The following is a 25,696-nucleotide window of genomic DNA, read 5'->3' as shown; positions in this document are numbered from 1 at the left end:
ACTATATGACATTTCACAAATACCCAACATCATAAAAGAATCCACCTGACTGACTTATTCAATGGAAAATAACTTACTGGTGATTCTATTAAGAACCTTTCTCAAACCTATCCAATGGGAAATAACCCCACACTTGTAAACATATTTTATTATTAGAAACTTGACAACATCTGTTTATAAATCCAATGCAACCTACAGGTACTCATAATATCTTACAATATAATCTACATCTGTATACATAAATTAGCTACATAGATAATCACTATAATCAACAGTCACAAACAAAATTTACAATAAATATAGATAGATAAAACACTATTCATCGATGACAACTTTCTTATAGTAACATCATGTATTGGTCAGATATTTTTTGCTTTCCTGCTGTTTTCATATTGTTACAAAAGTTAGTGATGTAAGAAAACAACCTTGTCCTTATAGTGCTTCTCAAATTACACAATAGTGCACTGTCCCATAAAATTATGACCTACAAAATTAGAGTTTTAGGCTAAAACATTTATCACACATTATTTAAACTTTGCTTTATATATATATATATATATATATATATATATATATATATATGAACTGTATATTTTCCATTTATTTAATTGCCCAATGATTTACACAAACAGGCCATTTAATGAAGAGATACATCCTAGAGACATCAATGTCTGTCATTATTACCACAAGACAAGAACATGTTAATTGTTTCAAACTGACTTTATGAAGAAAATAGAGCAAACCTTGCTGATCTTACAATTTTTAAACTGTTCACTGTATGATTCAGATCTTAAGACTTGTCTTTGCTGAATACATCTGACAATAGAAGCAAACATTCACAGCATAGTCATCATAATGTTTTCTGGTATGAGATATATTTACATGATGACAAAATTAATAGATGCCTTCCACAGAAATGCTTGCATAAAATGGAGAAACTTCTCTTCCAAAGCATTACCATTGCTTTGAAGCTAACATGTTTCATTAAAAATGTGATCATTCTTTTCAATACAAAATTTTATCAAATTTAAGATTTCGCCATTTTCTATAATCCAAAATGTCTGTACTTTAGTGTAGGGATGAGAAGTTTCTGAACAACTAATGTAGTTATTTTTAAAACACTGATTTGTTTTAAAAAGCTGCCATTAATCAGAGGAGCAACATTGCATAAAACCAACTGTGATACAAAAATATAAACAATCAATAGACCAATAGATGGTCCAGAATTCCCAATGTCTTTACTACAAATAAGGCACATTATATGCAATTATAGGCTAAACTGTTATCAGGTATGATAGGCTGAAGTATATACTTACCCCTGACAAATATGGTCACACCCAAACTAGTACATGGATTGGGTGAATTAATGCAAGGTCCAGTGCCTCCAGAAGGTGTTAAGAAACATCTCCATCGTGCAACATGGTCACCAAAACTGACTGTCTTTTGCAACATTGTGAAGCTTCTCAATCCATTGCAGCTCACATTAAAAGCATTAGTCTCATTGTTTAGCAAGATAACATATGCACAATTTGGTACATCATAGATGAAAATGTGATCGATCCCGTTCTTACTAAAATACACAAAATATGTCCCAACATTTTCATCAACTCCACAGGTGAGGGTCAGCAAGCTTCCATTGTTCACATAAGCTGTGGTGCTTGGGCTTAGTGTAACCGCTGGCACAGCAACAGCATAATCTGTTTAAAAAAGAAGAAATAATTAAGTAAACATGTGTTTCTGTCCTATTATTGGCTTCATTTGCTGAGAAAATACAACACTCAGCGAATGAAAGGAGATATATCTCAATATGTAAGGGATGTTTGTTATTGTGAAACTTACCCTTTACAAAATGGGACTTATCCTCCTAACATGATAAGGATTCATCTTCCTATATGATGACCTTCCATACGTTTCTAAAGTCAACCGTATGATGCACCACATGCCTAGTAGTCTTCATCCTTCATATGTATAAACATATATATACATACACACAGACACACACACATATACATACACATATAAACACACATACACATAGACACACATATACATGCACATTACATATACATACACACAAATACATACACAAACATACATACACACATATACATATAGACATATACATACACACATATAGATACACATACATATACATACACACACACATACATACATACACACATACATACATAGACACATATACGTATACACATATATATACACATATATATATACATACATACACACATAACCATACACATATATACATACACACATTTATATACACACATATATGCACACATACATACACACATATATACACACATACATACACACATATATATACACACATACATACACATATATACATACACACATATACATGCACACACATACATACACATATACATACACAAATATACATACATACACATATACATACATGAATATGCATACAAACACATATACATGCACACACATATACATACACATGCATATACATACATAACATATACAAACACACATATACATACACACATAGACATATAAACATATACATACACACATATACATATACACATATACATACACACATAAACATATGCACATATACATATACATACACAAGCATATACATACACACACTTACATACATACATACACACACACATGCATGCATGCATGCATGCATACATACATACATACATACATACATACATACATACATACATACATACATACATATATACATACATACACACACATATGTATATGGTTAAGCTAGATATATTTCAGAAATGATCTGGCAGTTTCTTTCGTTCTCAAGTCAGTTATAAAATATGATTCATTGTTGTACCTGTATAAGGTTGAATTGAAATATTTGTATGCCATTAACCCATACTGTGTTCATTCTTTCTTTCATAAATATTGTGTTCATGTGCAGATTGTTGTATGTCTCCAAGGGCCTCGTGTATTGTTATTTATATCAATAATAATATTATTAATATTATTTGAGTTCATTACAAAGTTTTACTATACATACATTATTAAATGCTTTGACGAAATACAGCAATACCAAATCAGGCCTTATTAATATTTACAGCTATGATTTCTGGCTCCTTTTCCATTTATTTATTTAGGGTTTTATGCATATATTGTCTCTTTACATTTTAACTGTTATAAATTAGCATCTTAGCCTTTAATTTGCTCTTTGTTGCCAGCATTTTGCTGACATAATATTAAACCTACCTACCTATTCCTACCCATTTTGATATATGTTTAAATCTACCCACCTACTAACCCATCCATGCCTGTCATCCACCTATGCATTTACCTTCCTTGTACTTACTACATGCCAATTTTAATGGGGCATAAATGACATAATGAAAAAGAACATTTGTTAATAACATAACAAAGAAGAGGCTATTTAATTAGTTAGTAAAAAATCTATTATCGTTGTCTACCCATAGAAACCAATGATTGCTGGGTGAACACACACTTCAAGTGCAAGCATTATTATGCATAAAACATTACCTTGATTAGGTAAAGTCACTTATGAAAAAAATGCAGAATGGTCCATGTAATTCCTGTAATAATTCACCTGTACAATACAGTGCTATCTGCTGACATTAATCTACCACCATAAAAAGCACAGTCAATAATATGGAAAGTTTACCATTTGGTAACAATATCCTTTTAAATGCAGTGGTCAGAAAGGGTCTTCAGAATTAAGGCCATAATGTACAGACTCTGTGTAGCACCAATACTTATTCCACACTTGTAAAGTATAACATCTTGGTCACGGTGACTTTCTTTGATTCTAATTGTGTAGTACTAATAGGGATGCATCCGATATCATGTTTCGTCATTCAGACATAAACAGAACACAGTAAAATAAAACTTTAAAAACAAAAATTGAACAAATCCACTCAAGCATGAAACATAGATCACAAAGACTTCCTTTTGCAATAAGGATTTAGAACATATTAATATGAACCCACTCTCCATGTTTCATAATCCTAGCTGTGACAGCATGCATGTAACATGCCTAATAGTCATTTGGTCACCAAAGCCAGGAAGAGATTCAGTAACATAATATGCTTCTTTTGCTGTATAGGTGTGTACCATTTTTGCCGGCCTATAAGACGATGCTTTGTGACAAGAAAATCTAAGCTTCGTCTTATACTCTGAAATGATTTATATATGGATTATGTCATCCGATTAGCTTCATCATATTTTTTCATATAGAAAATAATTCTCCAAGAGTACAACAAATAATGTGTAAAAAATATTTCATTTTGGGGAAGAGATCGTGTATGAAAAAAATACAGGATCCCACATTAAGTATCTTAAACAATTACATGATTGTCAGTATTAAAAATTAACATAGATCAGATGTAACTTGCATAACAGCATGCACCAGTAATGTACGTTGTTTGCAACATATGATGTTTAATTTGAATATATATATATATATGTGTGTGTGTGTGTGTGTGTGTGTGTGTGTGTGTGTGTGTGTGTGTGTGCATTAGAATTGAGAAGTTAGAAGTTAGAAGATGAATAACCATGACAAAGACATATTCCATCAAAATTTTCTTTATGCACCCAATGATCAAATGAAATGTATGCCCCACTTACAGAGAGAGACAGACAGACAGACAGAAAGACATACAAATGTCTTCACGATTGTAAATCTATATTGTTAACTTACCTGATGACTGACCTTGATCATGTACAAGTACAGCACCATATTCCATTATCAATTAATACCACTAGGTTAGCAATTCCTTCTAGTTTTTTACCACTTCCATTATTAAAAGAAACCCATGACTCTGTAGTGGTATTTACATGCTAATTATATATGCTACGGCTGTATTCAGTCATTCCCAGATAACATCTTTTTGATGTCTAGATTTGGTAGACCAGATCAGATTAGAGAGTCTACCAATATGGAAATGAGGCTACCATGTAGTTAATGAATACTGTACCATATAAAGAAAGGAAATGACTGGTTGCTACTCATGTACATTTCTCAGCCAGTGACATTTTTAACTTGCCAGCAGAACCAACAGCAATTTAAAATACATCTAGCATCAGCAAAGATCAAAATCAATTGCTGCTTAAGTACAGGAAGAGTACATGCACTTTAAACAAAGTCTTATTTGTTCGGAATGGAGAGGTCTTTATACTTGCAAAGAAAATTAGACAGCAAGCAAATTGGACATTCTTGAGATTTAACCTAATGGAGTCCATATGGATATAACTATTGTGAATATTTAAACCCTGAAGGAGTATGGTATGCATTTTCATAGTTTACATTTACTGCTTCATTTGTTTATTTTATTAAAGTTTTTTCTCTTTGACAAAAGCTTCAGCAACATGGGGGCAATAAAATAAAAAAAACACAAAGAACTGAACTCTTTCTCTCTCTCTCATATAGTGGATCATATTTTATTTTGTTCACGAGGTGCAAGGAGAAAAATGCAATGGAATACATATGCATGTTTCTCTCTGAATATCTTGTCCCATTCCCAAAAGAAACCCAACAAACAAACTGGAAGAAATTTTTTTGTACTACTAATGATGCAATTTCCCTATTGCTAGTAATCTGAAATAGATAACCAGTGAAACTTTTAATATTTATAAAACTGGAAGTTGTTATAATTTAATTCCACACAGCATCATGAGTTTTATCCTCTCTGTAACTCAATAAATGTTTGGGTAAGCATCATTTTATGGAGCTAAAAGTACATAATACATTTAAAATACTTCATGCGAAACAAATTAGGTACTTTTCGTTACATTTAATGATCCTGACCGTATAGGTTACTGAGATACAGATATAATAAAATTTGTGATGTTGCGTGGAACGAAAAGAAAAACACATTCTGAGGAATTTATCTGGCCTTGTCTTTTACTCTGCGTCGACTCATATACTGATGAAGGATGGAAAATTTGCTGATTCAACTATACTACTCATGGACTTATAGGCTGGCAAATACAGTTTGCAACAAAGATCCCAACTTAGCATCTTTAAAAATTTAACCCAAGTCAGTGAAGTGCAAAAGTTGGATAAAAGTGTAAGTCTGATGCATCCCCTCACTAAGTTTTGCATGGCCCCAGGTGGCCGAGTGGTCTAAAGCTCTCACTGTTACAGATCACTACCATATCCCTTCTGTCTGTGTGGGTTTGAAATTTAGGCTTGGCCAATGTGAATATGCAAGAGAGCTTGCCTTTAGCTTCCCATGAGTCAATGGTTCTTCCAATGGTTTTCCTAAGTTCTTCGTCCACAAGTTAAACTGGCCACCATGTACAGTCTAACATTTGCTGAAAATGGAATTAAACCAAGTAGCAACAACTAATAAAGTTTGTATTTCTAGATAGCATATATAGCATGCAGATGTGGTCATAAGTAAATGCAATACCTAACCTAAAGCAATGTTAAATATAGGTCACCATGACTTTTTAGTTATAGAGGTGGTAGTAATAGATATATCCAATCATTCAGTTTAATTGATTCAAACATGGACAGTACAAATACAAAACATAACCAGTCAGTGAAGTACGAAACATAGATCACAGTAACCTGCTTAAAGATGAGGGTGTAGTACTCACACAAAAATTGTATCCTCACCAAATTTATCATTCCAAGTATAGCTGTATCATCCATGTAGTTATTTAGTTAATGTAAAACACTTAACATAGGCCAGTAAAATGTGAAAGCTGGGTCACAGTGATCCTTTATATTAAACGGTTTAGGTATATGCAGTGGTTTGATGATTCTGGCATGAATGGTACTTTAGACTAAATCCAAGTTATGAATATATGAAATATGGGTCTGAATAATCTACTTCTGTGATGTGGGTATATAATTCATAAGTTGCAGTCCAAAGTTTCATGGATCTAGGTAAATGACAGTATTTTAACAGGTTATGGGGTATATATAAAAATAACCTAAACCAGAAAAATATGAAATGTTAGTCACTGATGCTTTGTTTTAAAGAGTGGTACTAACAGAAGTGCATACAATTGATATTTTGATGATTCTGGCATCAACTGAGCTGGAGAAATTAACTTGAAAATAATTTACTCAATGTCAGTGAAGCATAAAATATATATCACAGTGGCCTAATTTTCTGATGAAGGTGTTGTACTTATCAAGATGCATTATAACTAATGTGAATTGTAATGTATGGCATTGTATGCAGCCATATGTTCAAAAATAAAATCAATGAATATTAAGTATACACATACAGACCATTAGGCAACAACATCCTACCTGAAATTATTGCAGAATGAAGTACAGTCAATATGAAAATGACCCACAGCATCTTCCCTTTGGAACAAAATCAAGTTCCCATAGACATCTCATAGAAAAACTGGATTTAGCCCTGGAAAGAAGCTAACAATAAAGAAATTAATTAATCTGCATGTACATTGGACAGAAATTTAGCACGTATTACTAACTAAACATCACATCTTTCATTAATTATTGTTAAGCTTGTAACTCATGTGAATTGTTTAGCTTTTAACATGTGTGAACTCATAAATAAATAATATACAGTGTGACCCCGCTATAACACGGTAACCGGTTTATATACAAAAATGTGTTATAACCAACCAAGTCAGTTAGCTGAAGAAAAGGATGTGTTAACTTAAAATATAGCTGGCCAGAGGTGTAATAAAAGCGGGCGCAAATAATACGTTGTTTTGATTAAATGAAGTCCAACTAGTCAGAAAAGCACTTTCATATTGACAACTGAATCCAGGAATTCGAATATAGATCACATGTTATAAACTTCATGTATGACTCAGATTCCGTTATAAAATACATATAAATATTATATTCCTCGTGTTGTTCTATATCCGATTGTCACTTAATAATTCACTACAATCATCGCTGCTTACATGCTATATGTACATGTACTAAACTTGCCTACATTTTGGTCAGCTGGAGACAGGTATCATCTTGCCGAGGCTATCCAGGTGATGCGGTTATTTATAGGGAAGTGAAAAAACTTCAGCAAACATCTTTGCTAGATAACCCATATTCAATTAACTTGACAACCAGATATAAATAGTCTCAAAAGATTGTAAATTTAATTTGCGTTTGATGCAGCCATAACAAATATTTTCTGCAAAAATGAAACTTTCACGGCACAATAACTTGCTTGAGTCATTTTGGAAAATGCAACAATCTATCAGATTACATTGCCTTTGCTTAAGTTTGATGCTGCCTTCCTTTGATGAAATGTTATTTGTTGAGGGTATTTTTAAGCTTGTAGTCGACTTTCTTTGATGAATGGTGCATGTGTTATTGAAGTTACCACTTACAGACAGTTTTAAAGGACCAAACATATGTCTGTTTCTTATTGCGGTGGTAACATAAAATAATTGTAGAACATTGATTGAGACTGACAATTTCTTTTTCATTTGTTTAGCATTTATACAGAATGATTGGTGTTTCAAAGGTGATCAGTTTTCTTTGAAGTTTCAGCAAATCTATTTTTTCTAGGTTCATTTTAAAAACTAAAGGAATTAGCCGTCGTTTGATTGATTGTAGCTAGTCCTGGCATCATAGATATACCAACAAGAAGATCTCCGGGGAGGGGGGTAGTGGTTGGGGGGGGATTGAGTTGATATTTTTGGTAGCGGAGTGATGCTGCTTTCCATGCATGTATAGGAATTGTTATTGTTTAGAAAAAGACCAACATACTATGAATAAACGGGTGTTCTGTTCTCTTCAGACAGTGATAACTACAAACAAGTAAGAGTGGTCTTAAGGATTTAATTCTATAAGTGAAAAGAGGAAAAGTTTACTTACCAACCACATAGAGAAGTCAGTCAAAATAAAACTTACTAATTACAAGAGTTCGGCCGATAATCTGATACTATATCGTCCAAAACATCTATTATGAAAAATAATGCCTCGCTGGTTGACCTCCACTACCAGAAATGGTTTGAAAATGTGGAGATCTCACAGCATTTAGTAGTTAGGCCAGATGTCAGAATATGCGGATTATGATTAAACAATGCACTGTTAAGATGGTTAGTCAGTATCATCAATGAATTTATTCATCTATCAATATATAAATTCCAGTGCATTTTATGTTAAGTGTGTGGCTTCTTTCAGTGATAACAGTGAAAGAGCCAGATCTTGAGAATGACCAGCCGGTATTCACGCAACCACGCATCTGGACCTTTACATCCGACGGCCACCAGGGATTTGTCTTTTACATTATGCGGCAATATAGGTGATTTGATTAAAACCAGGGATTTGTCTTACATTATGCAGAAATATAGGTGATTTGATTAAAACCAGGGATTTGTCTTATATTATGCGGAAATATATGTGATTTGATTAGATTATGTTCTGTATTAGAAACAAATATTTAAAGTGGTTCGTATGTTATAAATCTAGAAAGAATAAACAGTACAAAACAACATGTAAACATGCAATCGAAATGACAGATAAAAGTGGTATCAAGCACACCTAACAATAGCAACAGTAATCATCAGACAATTGTTGTCTTAATTACAGTCTATCATGCACAGGAAGTGCGCATATGTTCTCTTTAATTTTTAAATCCATATGGATCGGATGAAATAAATATCTAGAGATGATAAAGTCATGGAAAGATGTTTGCTTTTAAAAAGAGTTCAGTAAGTAGAGATGAAAAAATTGGCCTGTCTACTCGAAAACAGATCTCTTTTTATGAGAATCTTTTGTGTTTTTTTTATAACAACATTCTAATGAGCAGGTAAAATATCAGCACATACTCATTACACGCATGTTGTTGATTCAGTTAAGGTAGAACAATGCAAAATGTATCGTGTTCACAAAGGATGTTGAAAACAGGTTGACACAATGAATGCATGCCATAAATGTAAATCAAAGATAGTTGCAAAACAGTAATGCCGATGATCACCAAAACTATTGTAACTATGCAAATAGGTTATGATACATCGCAAAAAATACCATATACTAAAAAAACGTTTGATAGACTGTTACAACTCTATGATCGTAAGCTAAGTAACATAAAAGGGCAAAAACCAACACGTTTTGTAAAATGCAATACAAAATTTATTTCCCTAGAATACAAGGTGAAAACTTAAAAGGAATTTTCATTAGTGTCAATTAAATACCGAAAATTCCGAAAAGTTCAATCAAACGTCTAAATGTATTGAGTATTCCGAATGAATTTCAGCTGTGTTCCAAATGAATTATAATTTTGAATGTGCTGATGTGCCAATAGTCTCAAAGTCCCTGGGTCCATTATAAATACATTCAAATACATAGTCATTTTGGTTTGGTTGCCTTCATCAGAAAGATAAGGTTGGTCTGTTCTGTAAAATTAAATTTGTTATATTACCATCAATCATGTCATCCCTTAAGGATTTGGTCGCCTTAGACAAAGAATGTGGGTATAAGAGCGAACGTTTCAGGAAATTTATTCAGGAAGAACAAGCCCGGGAGAGGGATGATAGGGTAATGGCGAGGAAATTAGAAAAGGAAGAATATGTGCTGGTATTTAGTTTCCATCCGATTCAGTTCAAACACTGTTTCTCCACAATTAGTCGCCTTACAAAGTTTCAAGTTATTAATTTCTTTCAAATACATTTATACACGGTTAAAAAGCAATTGATCTGATTTATTAACCTGACGAGCAGACACAGCGTGAATTTGGTGAGTATTAACAAGAACCAATCATCTTTAACGATATTTGTAATTCAAAGCTTTCCTCGATGCTCTGGACACCGATCCAAGATAGAAGATGTTGTTTTGCAACGTCAAAAGTCAAAAACGTTCACATATAATGGAGCCATAAGCTATGAATAAAAATATTTTCAATTTCGAAAACTTCAATGCGTCCAAAATAAAAGTCACCAGGTATTACCACACATTACCTATCATACCCTTTGAACCCAAATGAACGAGAAAAATACACTGCGATCTTACTTGATACTTTTTGAAGAAAAGAACAATTAGGAACCGAATTTTCCACGGCATTTAGTACGATAATTATGCAGGAGGTTATGCTTTGTAGGGAATTGACTTTACTCCAGACTAAATCAGCGAACAAGGACACTTCAGCCCTATGAAGTAAGGCAAACTCCATGTGAAACGTCAGTTTTCACTAGCCTTCGTTAAAACAGTAAAAGTCATCTTCTATGCAGAATATGAGTCTATTAAAAGATGGAATATGAACACGAAGAAATATAAGAAGACGACGTTTTCCATTCAGAATATCAGTAACAGATCAAATGTGGTAAAGGAGAAAAAGACAGATATGGAACATAAGTCAAAGTTGTATGTGAAGAGGAAACGTTTTCCATTCAGAACAGAATCGCAGACCAAAAATGGAGAAAACGAAGAAAAGGACTATTATACAGTCATTTTGTTATGGTGTAAGACAACATGTAAAACACTTATTCACTTGTTTGCTCATTACCTAGTTGAACAAACAACATGGGAGCTATATTCTTTCCGTATGAAATGCTTGCTTGCCAGATTTTTCGTACTGAACGAATATACTACATTGAATTTTCAGGCCGCGTACGTCATGCTAACCTGTACTAACCAGTAAAATCAATCTGGCATGTCACGTGGTGAGGAATGCGATCAATACACAATTATATAATGCTGCAGTCTTCACACTGTTGTGATACATAAAGTATCCTTGGGATACACTATTTAAAAGATCAAGTATTTTCACGTACATACGACTAATTTCCTTACAATGTTTGTAGAATATTACTTTAGCTGTCTCTGTAAATTTATAATGAGAACTTTTTATCTATATTGATATATATGTCGATTTACTAGCTCACGACAAAAAAAAAAAAAAAAAACCAGTGTGCAGGACGAGTAATATTTCTAGTTTAACTTGATTAGAAAAATATGATTCACACATTCTGTATCATTTGACACTGAATGATAATGACATAACTTGTACACGTATCTTAAAAATTAAACACATACCTTTTTGTTTAGATCAATTATCCAAATACCTCCCGAGTCAACCAGGAAGTTAGCGATGCACAAAAGTGTGGTGCACGAGAAGGACCACAACAAGAAATATCTCCTCAGTACGTTGTAGCTCGTCAATTATATAAAGAGGTATTTTTCCAAAAATTGAGAAAACAAAGAAAAGGAATATTATAAAGTCTTTATTTTCATGACGTGAGAAAATAAGTAAAACACTTGTTCACTATTCACTTGCTTGCTCATTACTTAGTTGACATAATCAGATTCCTGACCTAAACATACATTCATGCTTGTCCATCCGATGATTATTCTAGTCACATGCAATTGATGATTAGTGAGGAATACAAGATGGATGACTATTGGGAAGACGCACCAAACTTTATCTCAAAAGAGAAAACCTTCAAAGATTTGTATAAAGACTTGAGTGATGTTACGAGACTATGCTTTTACAATAAATAACAGAAAAGAGGGAAGACCACAAACTTTGTAAAATTTAACTAATAATGTATTTCTCTATAATACAAAATGATAAATAAAAACAAAAGAACTTACGGTATTGTGAATTAAGTCGAAAAATAATCCAAGAATTAAAGACACAAGTCCTAGTAATAAATAGCCCCGAATAAAACTCAGTTCAAGTCTCGAAGAGATCCAATATTGAAGGCGATGACATGTCTTTTATAGCCTAAGAAGTGCTGATGTGCCAACAGTCTTTTGTTGAATCACATAAATATTATTCCAGGTTTGAATTCAGTATAAATTCCAATGAATGTCTTTAATCAAAAACATTGTCAGAGTACTTCTGTATTTCCAGAGAAAAAAAACTCTTGACTTCAATAACTTGAAGAAAATAAAATTCAGCCCAAACTGGTCACAATATAATACAACTTAAAGTGCTAGACGTTAAAGCACGACTGGTAAAATTCTCATAGTCACAAGATAATATAGTTCTCTGCTTGACCTCAGGTCACAAATAGCATTTTCTTAAAACAACAATTACCCAATGGAAAATAACGTTCTAGAATTATCTAATGAACCTTGTTTATTTAAAACACAATAGCCTACACAATTCACTTAGTAATCTCCAAAACCCTGGCCCTGATCAACATATTTAATCATTCTTTGTTTACCTGATAAAAAATCCGGATAATAAGCTCATACACATAGAGAATAATGAAGCTATTATTTGTTGTTTACATACATGAAAAAAAAAGAGACAATCAGGTCAAGCAGAAATGAACTCAGTTTTGGACAAGGTCAAGTCCAGCATACATTGTTACATTACAATAGCATGTAATGGAATAAAAAATTTAAAACTAACAGACAAACAATTAAATTAAATATACCTAACAGTGACCATTTCTTAACTCCTCTGACTTCATTAGAGGAGAAACGCATCAAAGCTCTAGCAATATGGCACTTCTTTGACTTAATGTGACTAATATGTTTAATGAAAGGTCAATTGCGAACTTGTGACTGATCATTATCTGTGAGAAAAAAAAGTATCTGAGAACTTCATTGCCTCCTAAATCGCAACTTCTTGGAATCTAGTTGTGGGTGCATGAGAGAAATGTCCACATCGCAAACCTAAATATGTTCGAGCCTATGTCATCAACACAGAGACAATTATCACCCAGCATCCCAATGGGTAATCGTTTACATTCCCAGTGACCATAGTACGGAATCTGTTGGTTCCTGTTGGTTATCTCCTCTGGAAGACAACATAATAGACTTTATGAGAAGAATTGCATTATCCACTCAGTTCATCAGCATGCGAGTACAAGGGTCGGATTATGTTGTAGGTGTAAAATATTGTATATGTTGTTTTCGTTAAACCAATTTTGGATGTCCGTCCTTACACGTACTGATTTGTTTTAGAAGTGATTTCGCTAGGATCGATGATAAAATATGATAGCAATTTTGTAAGTATTTTTACAAGCCAGTGGTCTTTGCTTGACCGAGCGATGTCAAACCCTGGCACGATTCCCGCTAGAAGTCATAAGTTTACCCCAAAATTTCCAAAGACATCCATACAACTTAGCTGTAAATTAGAAAGCCCGACGTGTCCGTTCTATACATTAATTTTACTCTAATCAGTGCAAGATCACAGATCTCCCAACCTGCCAAATATCTATCAACCGCACATCTGCACGGTTGTTCTTCGTTAGATTTCTGTACCGGCAGCAGTTCCCGCCGTAGAAACTATACAACTATCCCTTAACACAGAGAACTATGTTAAGTACGCTACTTTAGACCAGTAATACTATGGTTTCCAGGCACATTTCGCCAATACAAGTGCATCACATTTGCCACCATGGCGACATAAGCAGTATCTGCCGAGTCCCTTTTTGATTCCATCGTGTAATTTACCGGTTTACTACCGTAAATACTGCCACTGCACTCACACCACCAATGTACACCACTATATATTAATAGGGACTATGGTACGACAGGGTTTTGACCTGAATTCACTACTAGTGAACCACGGCATCATGAAGAATCACTAACGCCTCACTCCGTGACGTTTGCTCCTAGTAATTGACTAATCATTTCGGGCTAAGGAATATTTCCATTGCACCGAATTCCAATAATCAGACAAGTAATCACAAAAATCTAATAATTCCTTAAAACTGGGCGATATAACCGAATGCGCATACTTCAAATTTATTAAAGTATAATCTTCATTTGTTTTCTTTAGCACTTAAACGTATAGATGGATAGTAAATGACTTTGTTATATATCAGTTGGAATCTAGTCTTAATTCACAACGTTGTGAACTTTGTTATTTGTATAGGAATAGCAAGGCACTAAAACTAATTTTACCTCTTCGTGTATTAATATTTTAATGACATATTTAATTTTAACGAAGTGTTGATATTTTTTACAAAATGGTATTTACCAGTATTTACTTTCTGCGAATTCTCTCTCTCTCTCTCTCTCTCTCTCTCTCTCTCTCTCTCTCTCACCCTTAGTATTTAGCATAAAAGTTATCCAATACGGACCTAAAAATGATATTTTCTCGCCCTGTCATCCTTATTCCGTCAAAGGTATTTATCCAGCGTGTCACAAAATGGACTGACTCTGGATATGCCGATGCTGCAATCTTGCCAAAAATATATTTTACTTCAGCTTGATTAATTTCTCCAAATTCTGCTTTAAAGTTGGCAACGTGACATAAAGGTGCTACTCCATGGCGTATTTTCATTAATTGGACGATAAACACAATTTTTATAGCATGTGAAATGATATTTGATAAGGAGTTGGTCAATCGTTTTGTCAAGTAGCAATATTTAGCAAGGACAAGAAACCATAAATTTTTAACGAAACTGATGAATATAATTTTGACAAACAATTTATTATTTTTTCCCAAACTCGACTGGTTAACAGTAAGACTGGCAAAGTTATCACCAAAACTTGGTGCCAGCAGCGTAATATGGGTCAGTGTACTATCATAAATATATATAAAAGCAACAAGAATAAGAAAGAAACAATCGTTCGGTCCTTTTGCTTGTGTGATGGAATGCGTGCTGCTGTATTGAATAATAATATAAATATACGACATTCCCCATCCCTTGGCGTATATACTATGTGATTATTAGGAGATAATTTTATATACTCCATACGTGTGCTACTGCCCATGTCAGGTTTTTTTTTTTTTTTTTTTTTGTAAGCTGCGTATATATTAATCATCATAACACCAGCTTCAACATCTTCTCAAACACATTAGTTTGTTGATGTGTGTGTTGGTCAGTACGGATGACGCAAGGGTGGATGTTCGATTATTTGCATGTATTGGTCAGTATGATGGATCTTGGTTAGTATGATTGGATGCTGGTCATTAAGGACGGGTGTTGGCCAATAATATGAAGTGTCATCATCCATGTTGCAATTACTATTTGTCCCATAAATGTACTCCAAGTCCTTGTTATTTGTCCATATAATAGTCCACAATCATCTATACATTCTCAAATGTTATATTTTGTCCCCATACAGTCTTCTATACATTTTTAATGTTATATCCCATTTTGTCTCCATACAGTCATATTCCATGTTAAAATTCCATTTGTCTCCATACGGAACATAATAATCGCAGTCCTATTGATGTTTGCAACATTACATTCCAATGTGCCCCCATAGCGCCCATATGTTTAGTTTCCTGTGCTGCTCATATGAGCAGGTTGCATGATAAATAACTATTTGTCCCATAAATGTACTCCAAGTCCTTGTTATTTGTCCATATAATAGTCCACAATCATCTACACATTTTTAAATGTTATATTTTGTCCCCATACAGTCTTCTATACACTTTAATGTTATATTCCATTTTGTCTCCATACAGTCATAAACCATGTTAAAATTCCACTTGTCTCCATACCGGAACATAATCGCCGTCCTGTTGACGTTTGCAACATTACATTTCAATGCGCACATATAGCCCCAGTATGTTCAATATGGGATTGGAGAATAGTTAAATTTTCCATTTATAAACATATTTACATTTTAACATATAGAGCCACCCGAAATCGAAAGCATACTTGCAAAATCTAATACAAGATTTTGCGTGTCTTGTAGCTGATCAGGATATATGAACATGTTTAAAGAATGAAGTTTCTCTTAAAGACGGATCGAAGAATGAAAATATCTTTGACAACGTCCATTTACTTCATTAAAAAAAAAGATAATTTTGTTTTAATTTTCTCGGCTTCTGGTATGCAGTCTTTTCATTGTGATGATGCCGAAGGGCAAAAAGGCATATTGAAAGATATACAAATACTGGGAGTCTACACTTGACTCTGACGATTTTAATGCACAACATTTCAGTTAAAATCACGAATCGAACTGCTTATTTCATCTAGCAATCAAAACAAAGTTAATAAAAAAAGACTAGTAAGTAAATCTCAAGAACATATGCCCATATACAACAAAGATTCTAAACAAATACTATTGCCTCAAAAAAAAATAATATTCCACAATCAATCTATGAAAAAGTTGGACGATTCAACTTTCATTTCAATAAGGAAATTTTAGTTTTTTTTAATTCATGAATGGGGTAAGAAATATAACGACTTGTAGATTTAACGTCACCGTTGTTTACACACTTAATCATTATTTGATTTCAGTGACTATCCACCACTATATATCTTGGCAATATAATGAAGTAAATCATGCAGGTTACATTATTCGTATGTCCCACTGCCTAAGCGAACAAACAACTTGTGAGCTCTATTTTCTTTCCTTATGAAATGGTTGCTTGCCAGATTTGTGTACTGAACGAATATACTACATTCAATTTTCAGGCCGCGTACGGAATGCTAACATGTACTAACCAGTATAATCAATCTGGCATGTCACGTGGTGAGTGAGGAATGCCGTCATTACACAATTATCTAATGCTGCAGTTTTCAGACTGTTGTGATACATAAAGTATCCCTGGGATAAACTATTTAAAAGATCAAAAATATTTCTCACGTACATACGACTAATTTCCTTACAATGTTTGAAGAATATTACTTCAGCTGTCTCTGTGAATTTATAATGAGAACTTGCATGACATATGCAGTGTTAACCTTTTTATCTATATTGATATATCTGTGTCGATTTACTAGTTCGTGACAAAGAAAATCCAGTGTACAGGACGAGTAATATTTCTAGTTTAACTTGATTAGAAAAATATGATTCACGCATTCTGTATCACTTGACATTGACTGATAATGACATAACATATAAATGTATCTTTCAAATTAAACACATACCTTTATGTATATATAAATAATCCAAGAGCCTCCCAAGTCAACCAGGAAGTTTGTAAGGTACAAAAGTATGGTGCACGAGAAGGATCACAACAAGAAATATCTCCTCACTACATTGATATTGTAGTTCACTTTTAAAAAGAGGTTTCATGTTAAGAGGAACACTTCAGCGCATCAATGGACTGCAAAAAAATGCGAAAAGAGAAGAAAACAAAAAACAAGAAACATATTAACTAGTTCTTTTGCAAAACAATGAAATGCAAATGTTGGGAGTTAATTATATTTTATTAAATAAAAAAAGCAAATATATTCAATCAATTTTTTATATTTGGACACATAATACTGAGGAAAAAAAATTCGTTCATCTGCAATTACAAATAAATCAAGTATGTAGCTAGCTAGCTTTTCTGAAATTAAATTATAGCAATGATACTAATGTTTTCCACACCGCAACAGTGAAAGAAAACAAATGTAAAAAGTGTACGTCTTTCCTTCACCTTCATAGCCTGTTCATTGTTTAAAATTTAATTCTGGCCACAATATGACCACCTTTCCGCAATTTGTGAATATTCAGGAACAGGATGTCGATTACTACACTACTCCTATACAGTATTGGATTTTTTGAGTACCATGTGGGTCCTTTGTATTAGATTTATTTTGTTACATACAGGTATTTTATAACTGCCTTTATATGTTGAAGTTTTAGCTTGTTGGACTTTCTCTCTCAAATTTAATATAAGAAACGTTTGTCATAATACAAGAAACGTGCACCAGTCATGCACGATTTAAATAGAAAAACGAATCTGACAATATTGGACTAATCTTTCACGTCACGACCAACACAAGAAAGATTTTGACTGCACAGGAGAAAGGTATAGCTGACCCTCACAAAATAAAATATAAGCCAATGTACAGGACAAATAGGATGCGATAACTAAATTTTGCATATATGGATGATATCAATTCCTCTTTTTGCTTCTTGTGCATTGTACCGACTGGGTGGGGTAATCATCTATGGAAACAATTTTTCAAACAAAATGCAGTTAGATATAACCAGTAGGAGCTTATGAGGCCAACAGACATTTTGCTGGAACGTAACTTTGAAAACTAAAACGTCATACGAAAAAAATATATACAATAAGATCAATAACGTCAAACCGAAGGCTCTAACTTACCCAGAGTTTCTCTAATTGGGTTACTTTATTTTTGTCGAAATTTGTATGTGTTTTTGTTTACTCACGGACGTCTCATTGAGGTCGCGCCTCCTCTGCTGCTATAATTAGATCAGTATTATATATCAATATTGTGGCACCAGCTATGGAATCTCATGCAGCTAGATTAGCTAGAGAAAGATTGGAAGCAATCAAAACGTTTTTGCATGTTCGTGATTCTTTTAGACAAAAACTTCAAGAACTTCAAGAATCACAAGTTAATATGGGGAAGGTACACAAAAATTATTCAAACCTGTTACTGAAACAACTAAACCCCTTTTTCCTCAATTTGAAAAAAAAATAGCTGAAAAAACCGAAGAAACGTTGAGACTTTTACAAGATCTTCCTGGTCGAATGCCTCAGCCAGCAAAACCTATTACTAAAGAATAAAACAAAAACTGATGAATCAATAGTCGAAGAATTACGTAATAATATTTACTGAAGATGCTTTAAAATTAATCGATAAAAATGATCCAGATGAATTTCCAGTTCTTGTTGTTATATACTATGAAATGATGGAAAAACTGTTGAGACCAACATATGGAAAATATATTTCCAGTATACAGCGTTGGGCTGATGTGCTTTATTAAATTAAAACTGGAAAAGATCGAATCGACATAAAAAGTGTATCGTACATAGAATACATCACGGCGGTAAACGATGTGTATGATAAATATGAAAAACGAAAACAGCAGGAAATGTGAGAACAAAAACTACGAAAGAAAGAACAAAAACTACGAAAGAAAGAAAAGGAGAGAAATACTTCTATCTGTTCAAACATTAATTTATCAATTTAAACCTGGAACCTATGAAAAAATTAAAAATATGAATGATGATCAATTAGCTGAATATACTGCCAACTATTCTAATTATTTGTCGGATATGTTAGCAGAACATCAAGACCTTCATGAGGATCAATATCGCAAGACGATCTTTAAAATTCGTCATAATAAGGGTGGGTTTAGTACGGGTGATTGAAAATTTGCTAATTTCTCTGCAAAAGTAGATCAACTAAGAGTAAAACAGAAGTAAGAAATTGATCCATGGACGGTTCCACTTTCTGAATCACCTACTAAACCACAATCTTCTAAACAAGAACCTTCCTATCAGCTTCCTACACCGCAGCAACAAAATAGAACGACGCAAAAAGCAACCACAATCTCCCGAGTCACGAATTATTACTGTCACACTCAAAACCACAAACTCCTGAGCAAGAACCTAGTGCTTCTATAAATATATGTCTAAAGGGGAGTTATTCATTACTTAATAAGCGAGCATCATCAGCATTAGTTGCTCCTTTTTTTTTAAATAGAGGAAAATATTTGGATAAAGATGTTATTGAACAGTTAGAACCTGAAAAATGGATTGTTACAGTATATGCCGCCCATAAAAACCGAGATACTATTAGTCAGGATTTTATTGACTTTAAACAAAACGTAATGAGAGATAGAGAGACGAGATATAAAATAATAGCAAAAGAAGAAAATGTGACAGTTGAAGAAGCAACGATATAATGCCCTTTACGAAATTTACGAACCTACGTCAGGCGCTGCTGGAAGTGGTTTTTACTCAACTACGCTAGGATGAGTTCGTCTTATTGTCATGATAGTGTTCTTACCGACGTAGATAGATTAATTAAAAGTTCTGATTGGAGGAAAACGCGCAGGAAATAATTCGCCGGAAATTATTAATGAAATATCTCATATTTGTCGAAGATTATTTACTGGCGGTATTATAGATATCAATGTTTATCGTTTTCTCATTGATGAAATTGCTGACGATTATCACAGCGACTAAAAACAGCTAATTAATCAGTATGTAACTAAAAAATTATTATACACGATGCACAACGAGGACCCGTAATGGTCAGGGTAGTGAAACACGATTACCAACTTACAAAGCGATTTACGAAGATGGACTCGGTGATATTGCTATGGGTTTATACAAAAGGATGGCTCCAAAAGCAATACCGATTGCACAACAAATAGGAATGAAGGCTATTGAGGCTGTTCGTGATAAAGATAATAATGCTATTAGTAATCTTGCCGGGAAAAGCGTTCTCGACAATCAGTGATAGACTAGCTCGATTTGTACGAAGAAACCCACAACTAGTAAAATTGACTATCACTGAAGTTATGCCTGTCAGTAAAATAACAAATCAAGCTGCAAATCAAAAACTATCAGAGTTGGCTGGTGTTTCCATATCAGAACAAGAAAAGGAAAACATATAACGGTAAGTTTAATAGCAGAAAGTGGTCTTCGTGTTAGATGATAACACTTATAATAAAATGTTTAAACGTGTGTCCAATCCCGTGTTCGATATAGACGCACCAGTTTTCAAAGATGAATTGGTATTCGAGTATCAGTATTATTCTTATGACGCATGACAACCATATCAGCGTGGTCGAATTGAATTAAAAGTTCAAGATACAAGCAGATATTTCTTACCTGCTGAAGCATTAACTGAAGTAGAACTTTTGAAAGTTGATAATACAGAATATAATGCTAATGATATAATTAGTTTCGTTAATAACGGCATCATGGCGTTGTTTGACAGTCATACATACATGATTGATGGAAGACATATTGAAAATATTCAAAAAGAAGTCGATTTTGCTAGAACAAGAATAGGTCTAGCAAGATATTCGGATGATTATACAAGATCAGCTGGCCCGTCAATGATGTTTGCTAAAGAAACTTAGAAAGAAACTGTTGGCATCTTGGACTATTTTATTGTTATTCATGAAAAGACTGTTAGCACATCTCGACGTCACAGGCCACTACATGCACATCAACATATTCAGCGCTGGATCTTATTTCGAACACCACTGGAATTTAATTAGAAATTTATTCATTAGGACTGGTGATATAACTTTTAGGGCTATTTGGGATTCAATTCGCATTAAAGAAGTTCTTTTGCAATTTTAACTTTGTATTCTAGGGAAACAATTTTTTATCTTTTGGTGGAATTTGCCAGAATTCTTTAAAAGTGTCAAACGTTATGATGTATGTTGAAGTTTAAATTTTTCAAATGCAGTCTTCGAAATTTACAGAAATTTCAAATTAGGATTTCTTCTTGGATTGTATTATTGTGATCCTACAAGAGACTGTGGGAACATCAACATCACAGACACATCAACACTTTCAGCCTAGGACTTAATTTGATTTCCATTAAAGTTTATTAAGAACCTTTATTATTAGGACGTGTGTCTGTAATGATATGATTATTTGTAATTTGATTCGTAATATCGTAAGTTTTTATAAATAAGAAAAAGTTCACTCGGTTTTCTTAGGAAATAATTATTTTGTTGACGTTTATATAAAGCTTGTTGCTTTTCACCCTTTTCTGTCATTTTTATATTAAGAGCAGAGACTCGAAGCAAAAATTTTGAGGCTGGCCCGGGACAGGAATTTCTCTAAAATATTTCAGACAACTTCGGTTTTGTATTTGAAATTTCAATTCACCTAGTTTTGGAATTTCCTAAGTCCCATGTATTATTTCTTATTTTAGAAATCTATGGTGAAGCCAGAAAGCTTTTAAAATAGTATCTAGGGAACTGTTGTTTTGAGTCCTACCCGGGCGTGGTTAGAAATTCTGAAAATGGAATTTTAGCTAAAAAGTGGAATTAGAATCTAGACATGTGCAGTTTCAGATAGAAATGATGCAGATGCGAAGAGAGAGAGAGAGAGACAGAGAGAGAGAGAGAGGAGGAGGAGGAGGAGAATGACAACTGCAGAAAGAAAAAGATGGGCTAATGCAAAGCAAATGCATATGCAAAGAGAAAAGGAAGAAATGTAATTCAATTTGGATTAAAAGAATAAGAGATAGCAAGTGGAATGCACTCCCCCACTTTTGATGTTATCAGAAATATCAAGTTAGAAGCCTCTTTTCAGGAAAAAGAAATAGATCAATATTCATTTAAATGGAAAAAGAGCACTGGTCTTTATAATTACGAAGTGTACTTATTGGCAAAGCTCGTGATATTTACATTTCACTGTCACTACAGCAGAGTGCTGATCATGCTGTCATTAAGGAACATATTTTTAATGTTTTTCAGTTTGTTCCTGAGGCATATCTGCAAGGGGTAAGTAGTTGTAGAAAAACAACTAACCACATCTATGAAGAATTTACTTAGAAATAAGCACGATAATTTGATAGGTGGTGCTCTTCTAAAAAGGTTAATAAAGATAACGATAATCTCAGACAACTCATGTTAATTGAAGTGTTCACGAACTGCGTCCTTAGTGACGTTAAGACTTGCCATGATGAGTTTAATAAAGGTCAAAACTTTTGAAAATTTTCGTCATACTGCTTACAAGAATTCCTTAGCTAAAAGATTCTCTTGTCGGTAAGTCTTTCGCTTAGAAGTCTTCTGGTAAAAAACTATTTCAGTCTGACACGAGCAATTCTAGATTTCAAACTTTTAGAAATTAAGTTTACGAGAAGACTGATCAGATGTTCTTATCTGTTCCTACGCGTACCTATTGTAATGAGAAAGGGCACCTTATTTCTGATTGCTGCAAATTTTAAAAAAAGCAACACGATCAAGACCGATCTATTCCAAATGCTATTATTTCTATGAGAGTACAGTCTTATATTTGAAAGCAATACATTTGTTAGGTCAAACAGACCCCAGTCTGATATTAATATGGAGAAGTATGAACCATTCATGTCAAAATCTTCTATATCACATATTGGTGATTTGGCCAATTCTATCCCTATTAAGATTTTAAGGGACACAGGAGCTTCTCAGTTTTTATTATCAAGTACTTTGCCTTTTTCTGAGAAGTCTTCTTCTAATGAGAGTGTTCTTCTTCTTCTAATGAGAGTGTTCTTATGCAGGGAGTAGAGTGTGGCTTTGTTAATGATCCTATCCATTGTATAAATTTGTCATCAGCGTTAGTCTCAGGACCTGTGACAGTCAAAACAATGCCATCTTTACTCATCGAGGGTATTCATTTATTACTAAGCAATGTCCTAGCAGGAAATACGTTAGCAGCAGAGGGGCTGTACAGACCGAAACTTTTTGCACAATAAACCCCTCCAGGAAACTATTCCTCGATAGAGGGCTTATTTCGACGAAATAAACCCTTCTATTCAGAATACAGGACAAAAAAAAATGTCCCCCGAAAACTCGAAGAGTTTCCAGGGACAAACTCGTTGAGTTTGCACTGACAACTTGGGTTACTTCAATAAATCTGAAACAGTTTCCGTGGCGGGGTCGTTATTGAAAAATCCATGGGTCGGGTCCATCCCCTCTGCTGCTCTGGGAAATGAGTTTCCAAGGAAAAACATTTTTATGTTGCAAATAGTGTATCAAGTCCAATACGGTATCTTGTTCTGGGATCGTGTAAATTTATTGTCACAAATCCGTGAGGTTTTCTTTGAGCATGACTGAAGAAATTTTTAAATTTATTTAAATCCATATCGCCACCACACCAGGTTTGATGAATATTTCTCAGTGTATGTGTATCAACTCCATTGAATATCGCAAGAAGATTACAATTATCCCTGATTACTTTAGGAATTTGTGTATAACGCTGAGTAACATAAATCACATCAGTGTTTTTGTGACGTCCCCGGGAAAATATTCTTGCGGGATTTTTTTGCTTGTCCAACATAACATCATCATACACTACTAGGTTGTTAATTGATTCATCAAGATCCTCGACGCTGGGGGCTTCTTCGATATCAGTGATAAATTCAACAACATCCTCACCGTCTTTACTCAGCGCGCTTGCACTCTCATTAAAATCTTTTATAACGTTATAGCATCGTTGATCATCTACAGATGGAGCTATCAAATACAGTTTATCCCATTTCATCCACTTCATTATCAAGTTCAGCAACAGCTGTGTTTTACCTGAACCGGATGGCCCAATTATAATCGCGCGGATAGAGTTTGGTAGCACTGAATTATGCTTAACTGGCTCTTTCTTTTTTGTCGCAGAAAAATCTGTAATTTCCATTTGTATATAAAGAATAATAATTATGGATCTATATTGTGTGAAGTGTAAGGCACGAACCCCTACGAATGATCTAACAACCATTACAACAAAAAATAACAGACAAGCACTTTCTGGTAAGTGTACGCGATGTGGCACAAAAAAATTTAGATTTCAAAAAAAAAGCGAGAATTTAGCGGAGGTGACATTGCAGCCAAACTTGGAAAGCTCCCCGGAACTCCCTGGGCAAAGTATCCCGGAGAAAAACATCTCCCAGGATACAATTACTGCGGTCCAGGGACCCGACTAGATATCAGACTTGATGAACAATCTAAACCAAAACCGGGAGAGTATCCGATAAACGCTATCGACGCAGCGTGTCACATACATGATGTTGCTTATCGAAGTAAAGATCTACAAGACAGGCATATCGCGGATGTGAAATTAATTCATGCACTAAGCGCCATAAAAAATAAATCATTTAAGGAGTCACTCGCTAATTGGTTAGTAAGATCAGCGATGAAATCTAAATTAGTATTAGGCGCTGGATAATTAAATAAAAATGCAAGCGATTTATTATTCCCCAATCGGATACTGGAGAGGTAACTCAGCAATTAATAAACTCGCCAACGCGGCATCAGTAACACGCGAGGTTGCCAAAAATTGGCTATCAAAACAAGCAATATGGCAAATCTACTTACCACCACCTCGACAAATCAACTTTGCACATTTTGATGTTAGTGTGCCCAATGAAGTTCATCAGGCTGACATACTATTCCTGCCTCATGATACTGTCCGTA

At 34.0% G+C, this 25,696-nt stretch overlaps 1 protein-coding gene across 1 annotated transcript in view; it reads right to left on the bottom strand.

The window, feature by feature from the left end:
• Positions 1–17,833, bottom strand: part of LOC149773277 (cell adhesion molecule CEACAM2-like) — an 80,022-nt gene extending 62,189 nt beyond the window's left edge. Inside the window, exons 1-3 of the mRNA XM_089946518.1 lie at positions 17,743–17,833; positions 7,280–7,402; positions 1,317–1,697 (exon numbers count right to left, since the gene is read on the bottom strand). Coding sequence (XP_089802644.1) covers positions 1,317–1,697; positions 7,280–7,331 — 433 coding nt within the window. The 5' untranslated portion in view covers positions 7,332–7,402; positions 17,743–17,833. The remainder of the gene's footprint in view (positions 1–1,316; positions 1,698–7,279; positions 7,403–17,742) is intronic.
• Positions 17,834–25,696: the final 7,863 nt, after the last annotated feature.

The sequence above is a fragment of the Sinohyriopsis cumingii genome, unplaced genomic scaffold, assembly GCF_028554795.1.
Source record: "Sinohyriopsis cumingii isolate HCF-2022 unplaced genomic scaffold, ASM2855479v2 utg000695l, whole genome shotgun sequence".
NCBI lineage: Eukaryota > Metazoa > Mollusca > Bivalvia > Unionida > Unionidae > Sinohyriopsis > Sinohyriopsis cumingii.
The sequence above is the reverse complement of the archived record's forward strand: the minus strand, read 5'-3'. Positions and strand labels throughout refer to the sequence as shown.